Below are 12,036 nucleotides of genomic sequence, written 5' to 3'. Positions count from 1 at the left end.
AAAAAGGAACACCAACGGAGCCATAGATAGGGGATTCATACCACTATAGTCTCACTGGCGGCTGGGTTGGAGATACAGGAAGCAGGCTCCACACAATGCACAATCCACAGTCCGCTTCTCTACCAATCAACCCCACTTGCTACCTGGAATCTGCTGTCTGCTTCTCTGCCAACCAGCCCCACTTGCTAGCTGCAATCCGCCCTTGCTAGCATAGTCACGGCAGTTATATTAGTGGCTAATTGCTACCTGGTTACAGCTGATGGCCATCTAGTCACAGCTGACGGCAATCTACTACCAGAGCCAGCACCCTTTTACATGAGGCCAAGAGCCTGGAAACTGCTCTCTGGGAGTCTGTCCCCACACCCCAGAACCAACATACTTGGAGGTTGGTTTCAGACCACAGCAGAGCACCACCCAATTAGCCCCACAAGTGGCACACACAAAGGGTGGTCTCAACAGGCACCAGAGCTCACTGGGGCAAATCCCACTCCATTGGGTAAGCCCCCTGCACAGCAGCCCATAAGATGTGTACGTGGCCAAACCCCACAGCCAGTCAGCCTGAGTGTCAATACCATCCACTGGCATGCCAACAGCAATCAATGTTCAACTATAACAGGAGAGCACACCCAACCCATGCAAAGGACACTCCTGGAACACCCAGCTCAGGTGACCAGGGAGACTGTGCCACTGGGCCCTACAGGACCTTTACTACCTAAGACCACCCAGCAACACTGGGAGACACAGCAGCCCTACCTAACACATAGAAACAAACAGAGAGGCAGCCAAAAGGAGGAAACAAAGAAATGCGTCCCAAATGAAAGAACAGGAGAAAACTCCAGAAAAAGAACTAAACATAATGGAGGCAAGGAACCTACCAGATACAGAGTTCAAAACAATGGTTATAAAGATGCTCAAGGAACTTGGTTGAGAACTTCAACAGAGAGATAGCAAGCATAAAAACGGACATAGAAACCATAAAACAACAGCAGTCAAAAGTTAAGAATAAGTGAAATGAAGAATGCACTAGAAAAAAAAAATGCACTAGCAGGAATCACAAGCAGACTAGATGAAGCAAAGGATCAAATCAGTGATTTGGAAGATAAGGTAGCATAAAACACCCAATCAGAACAGCAAAAAGAAAAAAGAATACAAAAAAAAAAAATGAGGAGAGTTTAAGAGACCTCTGGGACAACATCAAGTGTAACAACATTCACATTATAGGGGTACCAAAAGGAGAAGAGAAAAAGCACGGGATTGAGAACATATTTGAAGAAATAATAGTTGAAAACTTTCCTAACCTGGTGAAGGAAATAGACATATAAGCCCAGAAAGCACAGAGAGTTCCAAACAGGATGAACCCAAACAGGCCCACCAAGACACACCACAATTAAAATGGCAAAATGGCAAAGTTTAAAGACAAAGAGAGAATCCTAAAAGCAGCAAGAGAAAAACAACTAGTTACTTACATGGAAGTTCCCATAAGACTATCATGTGATTTCTCAACAGAAACTTTGCAGGCCACAAGCGATATTTGTAGGCACCAAATATTCAAAGTGATGTAAAACAAGGACCTACATACAACCAAGACTACTCTACCCAGCAAGACTATCATTTAAAATTGAAGGAGAGATAAAGAGCTTCCCAGACAAGAAAAAGCTAAAGAAGTTCATCACCTCCAAACCAGTATTACAAGGAATGTTAGAGGGACTTCTTTAAGATGGTGAGGGGAGATCAAAAACATGAATAATAAAATGGCAATAGCTACATATCTATCAACAATTGCTTTCAATGTAAGTGGGTTAAATGCTCCAATCAAAAACATAGGAGGTCAGCCCGGTGGCTCAGGTGGTTGGAGCACCGTGCTCCTAATGCCAAGATCACCAGTTCAATTCCCACATGGGTCAGTGTGCTGCGCCTTCTACAGCTAAGATTGTGAACAATGGCTCTCCCTGCAGCTGGGCTGCTGTGAGCAGGGGGAGGTTGGCGTTAGCTGGCGTGAGCTGCCATGGATGCCGTGTGCTGCCAGGAGCGGCCGGTGGCCAGCGTGTGCGGCTGGCGGCCAGCGTGAGTGGCCGGCAGCCAACCTGAGCGGCTTGCAACCTGCTAGAGCTGCCATGAGCGGCCAACCGATGACCCACAATCAACTGCCTCAGCCGGGGGGAGCACAAGGCTCAGGATAACAGCATGGGCCAGGGAGCTGTGTCCTACACAACTAGACTGAGAAACGACGACTTGAACTGGAGTGGGGAGGGAGGAAGAAGAGGGGGGAAAAACATAGCAGGGCCAAATGGAGAAGAAAACAAAACCCTTATATTTGCTGCCTACCACAGACTCACTTCAGGTTGAGAGACACACAAAGACTGAAAGCACAGGGATGGAAAAAGTTATTTCACGAAAAGGGAAACAAATAAACAAAAAAATCTGGAGTAGCAATACTTATACCAGACAAAATAGACTTTAAAACAAAGGCTGTAACAAGAGACGAAGAGGGACCCAGTAATTCCACTTACTGGTATTCATCCAAGAAACCCAAAACGTTACTTTGAGGGGATGTGTGCATCCATATATTCACTGCAGCATTGTTTACAATGGCCAATATGTGAAGGCAGCCTGGGTGTCCTTCGATAGAAGAATGGATAAAAAGGAGGTACATATACAGGGGAATATTGCTCAGCTAGGGAAGGGAATGGGTTCTTGTCATTTGCGACGGCATGGATGGATGTGGAAGGTATTGTGTTGAGTGGAGTATGTCACAGTGAAAGACAGATGCAATGTGATTTCACTTATACCTATGTGGAATCAAACAAAACAGAAACAAACTCATAGATAGAGAACATTTTGATGGTTGCCAGATGGGAGGTGGGTTGGGGTCGTGGGTGAAAAAGGGGAAAGGATGAAGAAGTACAAATTGGTAGTTACAAAATAGTCATGGGGATATAAAGCATACAGAATATAGTCAATAACATGGTAATAACTATGTAAAGTGCCAGGTGGGTACTAGTCAGGGGGATCACTTCTTAAATTATATAAACATATGCTGTACACCTGAAATTAATACAATATTGAATGTCAACTGTAACTGAAAATTTCAAAAAGGGGAAAAAAGTGAAGGGCAATTAAGAGGTTCAAATTTCCAGGTATAAAACAAGTCATGGGGATGTAATGTACAGCATAGGGAATATAGTCAATATTGTGATAGCGTGGTAGGGTGTCAGATGGTTGCTGGACTTATCACGGTGATCAGTTCTTTAGGTATATAAATGTTGAATAAATGTTCTTTAGGTATATAAACCGCTGAAACTAACATAACATTGTATGTTAGCTACATTTTTTAATACAAATCTTTAAAAAATAAAAGAATAAATTAGAAGCTATATTTATATCTGTCCATTGATATGCATCAAAAAGTTGCAGAGTAATGTGTACCATATAATATTTTTGTAAAGAAAAAACTCTACATATGTGTGTACGTATGTGTATATACATTTGTACTAAAGAACTAAGTTAAGTGTAGAAGGATAAACAACAATAAGTATTGGTTACTGTTTCGGAGCTAGGGAGAGCTTAGACGAGAATATATTATTTTCCTTATATTAAAGAATCTGATAAAATTTTAAAGTTTTAGAGATAATTGTAAATCCATATTCACTTGTAACAAATCATACAGAGATACCCATTTACTCCTTACCCAGATTTCCCCAATGGTAATACAAAAGACAAAACTGTAACACAATATCACAACCGGGATACTGACACTGATACCTGTCAAAAGACAACATTTCCATCACCACAAGGATTTCCCATGTTGCCTTTCTAAAGCCACACACACTTCCCTCCCATTCTTCCCTACCCTAAGCCTGTGTCATGCAGGGTGTCAGGTGGGTTCTCAGCTCCTGCTCCCCACATAAGAACACAGGATATGGTGAGGCCAAAAAGGAACACCCACAGAGCCATAGATAGGAGAGTCATACCACTACAGTCTCACCTGCTGCTGGGTTGGAGACACAGGAAGCAGGAGCCACACTATCCGCAACCTGCCGACCACTTCTCTCTGCCAACCAACCTCACTTGTTATTTGCAATCCACCATGCTAACTGCAATCCGCGCCTGCTAGCTCAGCCACCATCTTCTTGCTAGCCCCCATATTCTGCTAGTGTAGCCATAGCAGTTATATTAGTGGCCAATGGCTCACTGGTTACACCTGACGGCCAACTAGCCACAGCTGATGGCCATCCAATCACAGTTGATGGCCATTTACTACCTGAGCCAGCACCTTTCCACATGAGGCTGAGAGCCTGAAAACTGCACTCCTGGCTCTGTCCCCACAACCTGTCTTTAACCACTGGCAGCCATTAATTTTGTCATTTTAAGAATGTTGTATAAATGGAATTATATATACAGTATCTAACGAGATTGGTTTTGCCTCAGCATAATTTTCTGGACATTCATCCAAGCATTACAGGTATCAGTATTTCATTTATTTTTATTCCTGAGTAATATATATCCATTTACTCCCTGAAGGACATCTGGGTTGTTTCTAGTTTTTAGTTATTAAGTAATAAAAGCTGCTAAGAACATTCATCTCAGGTTTTTGTTTGAATACAATTTTTCATTTCTCTAGGATACATGCACTGCTTTACCTGTATCCCACAAATTTTGACATGTTGCATTTTTATTGTAATTTAATTCAATGTCTTTTTTTAAAGTTCCCCAAGACCTCTTGTTGATCCATGGATTATTTAGAACTGCATTGTTTAGTTTCCAAGTGTTTGGAGATTTTCCTATTATCATTCCGTTATTGATTACTAGTTTGATTCCATCATGATCAGAGAACGCACTCTGTATGATTTATTTTAATTTACTGGAATTCAGTTTTATGGCCCAGACATGGTCTTAGTACATATTCTAAGAACAGTTAGCAAAAACGTGCATTCTGCTGTTGTTGGGTACTGTGTTCTATAAACGTAGATTATTATAATAGATCCTGCTGGTTTCTGGTGATGGGTTCTATATCCTTAGAAAATTTGTCTCGTTTTGCTATCAATTGTTCAAAGAAGAGTGTTGGTCTTCAACTATAATTCTAGATTTGTCTATTTCCCCTTTCAGTTTTTACTTCACGTATTTTTCAGCTCTATTATTTGGTTCATACACATGTAGGATTGTTTTGTCTTTTTGGTGGATTGACGCTTTACCATATTACAATACCCTCTACATCTCTGGTAATTTTCTTTGTTGTAAAGTCTACTTTATCTGAAATGACCATAACCACCCCTGCTTTCTTTTGATTGTGTGCATGATATATACATTTTTTTCATTCTTTACTTTCAATACCTGTATCATTACATGGAGATAAGTTTCTTGTAGAAAACACATAGTTGCCAATCCACTTGGCAATCTCTTTCAATTGGTGTATTTGGACCATTTATATTTAATGTAGTTATTGATATATTAAAGTTTGAAGCTGTCACTTTATTTTTTGGGTTTTGTTCTGTTTTTTTTTTTTTCTTTTTTCTTTTACCTCCATTCCAATAGGTTACTTAACAGTTTTTAAAGTTCTGTTTTATTTATCATGTTTTTTGAGTGAATCTCTTTGTATAGCTTTTTTATTCATTGCTCTAGGTATTAAATTATATATACATAACTTATCACACAGTATACTGATATTGTCATTTTCCAACTAAAGTATAGAAACTTTACCTCTGTTTATGGTCTCCCCTATTCATAATTGTCTTTAAAATTTCCTCTACATACATTTAAAACCATATCAGTGTTATAATTTTAGCATCAACCATCAAACACAATTTAGAAAGCTCAGGAGAAGAAGGTAAGTCTATTGTTTTCAGCCATCATTTTTGTTTATTGTGTTCTTCCTTCCTGGCATTCTATGAGTCCTTTTTTCTCTATTTGTTTCCTTTTTGTTTAGAGAATTTCCTTTAGCTATTCTCTTAGGGTAGGGCTGCTAGTGACAAATTCTCTTAGCTTTCCTTCATCTGACAATGTCTTGATTTCCTCTTTATTCCTGAAGGATAATTTCACTGGATATAGAATTCTGGATGGACAATGCTTTTCTTTCATCATTTGAAAAATGTTGCGCCCATTCCTTCTGGCTTCTATGGTTTCTAATGAGAAACCCACTGTCATTCAAGTTGTTTTCTCCTATTGGTAACATATTGCTTCTTTTTCACCACTTTCAAGATGTTTTCTTTTTCTTTAAACTTCCAAGTTTGACTATTACGTGTTTTGGTGTGGATTCCTTTGGGTTTCTTTGGTTTGGGGTTCACTCAGCTCCTAGGATTTCAATGACATGAAGATGTTTTGTTATAGTCCTATAAGTCCCTGAGGCTCTATTCACTTTTTTTCTCAATCTATTGTCTTTCTATTGTGCAGATTAGGTACGTTGTACTGCTCCATCTTCAATTTCACTGCTTCTTTCCTCTGTCCTCTCCATTCAGCTGTTTGAGCCATCCTTTGAGTTTTAATTCAGTTATTGTATTTTCCTGTTTTAAAATGTTCCTTTGGTTCCTCTTTATAGCTTCTATTTCTTTACTGAGACTTTCTATTTCTCTGCTAAGATTTTCTATTTTTTCATTGTTTCAAGCATACCCATAATTACTCATTGAAGCATTTTTTTGAGGGCCAAAGATTAAAATCTTTATCAGATAATTCTAACATCTCTGTATAGAGGAAAAAACTGAAGGTTGCTAGATGGGGGGGTGGGGATGAAGGAGAAGAGGAGAGGATTAGAAAACACAAATTGGTAACTACAATATAGCCACAGGGATATGAAAGCCAGTTTGGGGAATATAATCAATAATGTAAAGATTTTGTAGGGTGTCAGATGAGCACATATCTTATTAGGGAGACCACTTCAGGGATGGTGTAGATGCCTGACCACTTTACTGTACACCTGAAGTTGAAGCTGAATAATATTGTATGTCAACTATAATTTAATATATATAGTCACGGGATATGGAGTACAGCATAGAGAATAGAGTCAATGGAATTGTAATAGATATTTACAATATCAGCGGAGCAATAGAGCAATAGATTGGGGGCGGGGGGTTATCACTTTGTGAGGGGTGAACTGTCTAACTATTGCATTGTTTTGTACACCTGAAACTAATACAAAAAAATTCTAACATCGCTGTCATCTCAATAGCATCTATTGATTGCCTTTCCTTCTTTCAAGCCAAGATGTTCCTAGTTCTTAGTATGTCAAGTGATTTTCTATTAAAACCTGAACATTTTGGGCATTAAGTTATGAGAGTCTGGATCTTCTTTAAACATTGTTTTAGCTGACATCCTCTGACATTGCTCTAGTAGGGGCAGTCGGGGGAGGACAGGAGCTGCCTCATTGCTGCCAGGCAGGCGTGGTAGTCCAGGTTCCCAACTTGGTCTCTGTTGACACCAGGGGTGAAGGCCTCCTTTGTATTGCTCAATGGGACTAATTGCTCTGGTTCCCACTAGGCCTCTACTGACACCACTCTGGTTCGGAGGAATATCAGTGTCTCATTACTGTTCCCCACACTGTTCCCCACATGGCCATTAGGGACACAAAGGGAGACAGGGGATAGCATCTTTACTGCAAGTCCTTTTCTCCAATTTTTGGAGTCTTCTCACCTTTATCTTACAAATAATGTCCAGGGTAAGTACCTGTACTTAGAAGAAGGAACTAGGAAAAGTACAGCTATTTCATGTTCCTGAAGTGGAAGTAGAGTAAGTTTTATGATACAATATTTTCTTATGAACTATACATTATTTATGAAAGACCTTGAAACATGAATCCCCTCTTTCCTAGGTCATATTAAGCCCTTTTTTTTTTCAGTTGTATGACCAAAACCAAAAACAACTACACGTGAAAGAAGCAATGATGGGCTGGCTCCTTCATCCTCAATTCACATCTGGAAGGGAGTCTCTGAACTCGTCTCATAATTAGAAGGTATTTTGTGAGTGATAATGTTGAACTCCTCAGTAAAACAAACGTAGGACCTTATTACATTTCTAACGCTCCTGCTATAGTCTATGCATACCATTTATGCCAGCGGTTCTCAACTGGGTCAGGGGGTGGGGAGAGCAATTTTGACCTTCTTCCCAGGGTCTCATTTGGCAACATTGCAAGATACTTTATTGTCATGACTTTGGGGGAGAAGGGGAGAGTAGAGGATTGTGCTACAGGCATCTAGTGGGTGGAGGCCAGGTATAATTCTAAACATTCTACAATTCACAGGACGCCAACCCACAATGAAGAATTATCCAACCCAAAATGTCAGTAGGGCCAAGGTTGAGATACTATGGGTTAGCATGTTTGACCTACATTTGATGACTAAGTTTAATCTTCAGGCATTCTGTGCACCTGTTGGCCTATGTAATTATTCATGGAACTCTGAATGCTAGGTCTGGCATGGCCTTACCCAAGCTCTAAAGAGAGGCGACACACTCTGCCCAGATGGCCCTATCCTTTGCCGTTCCTTCCAGGGATTGCTATGTGGCTCCAGGGTAACATTTTTAAAATGAAGAACCATATTCCTTGCTTATCCTGAAGAGAATGTTGTTTATATAAACTCCAAATGTTTAAAACAAATATCCTTCTTACAATCGTAAGAACATTTTAAATCATAATTTAAACCGCTTTTACCCTTCTATTTTTTTTTTTTGCTATCTCTCACCTACCAAGCCACAGCCTTTTCAAGAAATTCCCCACTGTTCCCTTCTCAACCTAATAAAACCTTCGGAAACCACTTTTATCCAAAATTATGCAAAGCTCCATCTTCTGGAATTGCTGGGGCACGGGGGAAGGGAAATGTAAAAAGCAAGAATGAGATTTAGGCTGCACTAAAAATCGGCATAATGGAGGGCAGGGATGGGAGCAAGGCATGTGATGCAGGCCAAGTCTTATAACCCAGGGCTTGTGCCCCTGGTTCCTGACTGCACTGCTTCGGTCCACTCTCCTACATAAAACAAGTCAGGTGACTTAAGTGTGAAGAAAAGATACACAAGAGAAAAAAATACCAGTAAGAACAGAATTCACGGTCCGGTGTTCATTTTCCATTTGATACTTTCCCTTCTTCTGTTCTTTTCTATTTGAACCCTTCAAAATGGACTCTCTTCTGAACGTGTAACTTTCCCCACCTGTACAGGACCTCTGAGCCATTTTCTCATACAGGCCCCTCTTCATGGCAAGTACTCTATGGCTGACTACGCCATAGAGTTGCTTCTCACAGGGCCAGGCACCAAGGCCTTTGTTCTCCCTGTTAAGCCTCTCCAGTGCGCATCCCTGCATGACTCCTTCTTCTGTGAGAGCCATGGAAAACCTAATTAGGAATACCCATTTTGAAATGGTCCACATAGTCACGCTGCTCTTCTTCAGTAATCGTGAGGAGGTGTGGGTCTTAATTGAAAACATTTGTCCAACTCTGTTGACAAACATTAGGTCAAAGACGACACTGGGAACACGTTTTTGTTTCCCTAGTGGGCTTTATGATCACATTCCTTAAATCACAGCCAGAAGAATGTATTCTGGCGCTCAAACTATACACTTTAAAGATATAATGTGGCAGTACTATCCTGTGTACTAACAGGAGGTTTGGCGCTGCTGCCAAGAACCGTAACAGAATCTTCTGCCTCTTACTGTCATTGTCACTGCCATTCTCAAAAATGACTCTTTTTTTCTCTTTCTCTCCCCTACCCCAGCCCTCACTTTCTGTGTGGGACTCAGGTTCCCTTATCATTTTTGTTTTGGATGTCCCTACCAGAGCACAGTCTATATCATGGGCAAAATATCTTAAACCATGACCCTATCTAGCTTTTCTCCCTGCGAGGGACACATCAAAATCAACAAATGCATAGTCAGGGCATGGTTCCAGTCTAGTCTCTGGGGTGTGACCGCCTGGGAGAGAATCCCAACTCAGCTGTGTATTAGTTGCTGAGAAAGTCTCCTATGTAAAATGGGGCTCTTACCAGTTTCCACCTGATAGGGTGTTGCTGGGACAAAAACGCACATAAACTGTGTCCCATAACGCATGGCACACAAGAATCACTTATAATCTCCATAGCTGGGAAGACTTAGAAAGTAAATTTTTACAAAAACATTTTAAGAGAATGGTTTTTCAAATATTACAGTTCTGAAAATATTACAGAACTCTTATATATTCAATATATTCAATAATATATTATTCTTCCTAGGATGCAAATTCACTGCTAATAATGCTAAGCTGTAACGGAAAAAGACTTTTTCATATTAAATATCTGTTATTTAAATTCTAAATCATCACAAAGACTTTAAAAGTAAAGGTCACCAATCAGGTCTACAACTAATGTTCTTTGAACCAGTTTTTGAAATAACCTATTAATTGCTTTCCCTTTGAAAAGAGGATACCCTCCCTTGATGGAAAAATTCAAAAATTCAAATTCAAAATCCAAAGAATAACACCCCAGTGCTTTGCCTAGCCTGAAACACACCAAATGTGCTGAAATATTTTTCTGTACGTATCCTAAGGTTGCATGTACCCAGGAGAACTACGTATAACTAACTCTCCTTCTGGTTCACCTACTTCCATCTTAAAGTCGTAGCTCTGGCCGAGAATGCTCTGTATGAGCTCTTTTATAGTCCGGTCGGAAGCCAGCTGGGCCTCGGACTGCAGCGAAGCAATGATCTCCTCTATGGACGTCGGTATCACTCGCACCGGCAGTGGGGCCTGTGGCACGGCCTGCCACCGGTCGCTCAGCTGGACACTCTCCCGGTCTGTTTTGGAAAATGACCCGGCTGATTCCCGCGGCTTCCTGGCTGCGCCCTCTTGCAAGAAGTGGGTGCGAATCCTCACTCTCTTCCGCCGGATGGCCGCATCCACGTTCTCCTCCTCGCCCTTCCCGTCTTTGACTTTGCGGGCCCCTGCGGGCGGAGCCGGCTCCAGCTTCGCATCGTACCTCGGGGCCGGGGCCGGAGGGAGGACCAGCTTAGCGCCAGTGAGCTGCGCAATCCTCCGGCCCCAGCGCGCTGCGGGCTTCTCCCTTGGCGCAGGCGGTGGCATCAGGACCATGGGTCTGGACGTGCCAGCTGTGGTGGCGATGACCGGCGGCTTCTTCAGCGGCCGGTACCGGAGGAACGCGGAGCTCCGCAAGTAGAAGTCCTGGAGGCGAAACGGCCCCGTCTTCCACGGAGCGGCCCCCTCTCTCGGGCCCGGGGGACGTGCTGCGCCTCGCGGCGCCTCTCGCAGGAGGGCTGCATAGGGGGTCACAGGGCCCTTAGCCCAAGGGGACCGTGATGGTTTCTGGTGTCCAATACTGGAAACGCCCCCCTTTTCCCAAGACCGGACTGGGCCTGGGGCCTGCAGGCCGCAGACCGGGACTTCATCTACAGCCGGCTTGGAGATCAACTTCTCCTTGAATCGGAGATAATCCTTTTTAGTCTCCCGGCGAACCTTTTCAAACTCTTTAAACATGTACAATTCTTCTTTACATGTCAGTCCAAAGTGCTTCGAAGTCGTGGACATCTTGACTAATTTGTCCTGTGAAAAAAACATTATATTTATATTTATGGGTAATAAACAGATATAGATAGATATAGGTAGATATATAGAATACAAAACTTCTGTTGACAAAGAAAATTCCTGCTCCAAAATGCTTCTCATGATAGAACTCTCACTGGGCTCCATGAAGCACGAGTCGGTAGTACTATTAGCTTATGTCATTTTAAAACCAATGATTGTACCTTCTCACAGGAACCATGAAAAACCTTAAAAGCTTTTTGTAAAACCTTTTTTTTTTTTTAATTTTACAGTGGGCATTTCTGAAACCATTATTGGATTTAATTTACATTTCTAGCGTGTTTCCCCGAAAATAAGACCTAGCCGGACAATCAGCTCTAATGCGTCTTTGGAGCAAAAATTAATTTAAGACCCGGTCTTATTTTACTATCAGACTGGGTTTAATATGTAATATAATATAATTAATATAATATAATATAATATAATACATAATACCGGGTCATCTGGAGGTCCACTCTACCGTGTTTCCCCAAAAAGAAGACCTAGCTGGACA

The 12,036-nt window shown here is 41.5% G+C and overlaps 1 protein-coding gene across 1 annotated transcript in view; it reads right to left on the bottom strand.

Moving 5' to 3' along the window:
- LOC117023209 (uncharacterized) overlaps positions 1 to 12,036 on the bottom strand; it is a 171,719-nt gene that overhangs the window by 138,103 nt on the left and 21,580 nt on the right. Inside the window, exon 2 of the mRNA XM_033107650.1 lies at positions 10,551 to 11,504. Within this exon, the coding sequence (XP_032963541.1) occupies positions 10,551 to 11,489 (939 nt within the window). The 5' untranslated portion in view covers positions 11,490 to 11,504. The remainder of the gene's footprint in view (positions 1 to 10,550; positions 11,505 to 12,036) is intronic.

This window comes from Rhinolophus ferrumequinum, chromosome 6 (genome assembly GCF_004115265.2).
Source record: "Rhinolophus ferrumequinum isolate MPI-CBG mRhiFer1 chromosome 6, mRhiFer1_v1.p, whole genome shotgun sequence".
Taxonomy (NCBI): domain Eukaryota; kingdom Metazoa; phylum Chordata; class Mammalia; order Chiroptera; family Rhinolophidae; genus Rhinolophus; species Rhinolophus ferrumequinum.
Note: the sequence above shows the minus strand (reverse complement) of the source record. Positions and strands in the feature narration are given on the sequence as shown.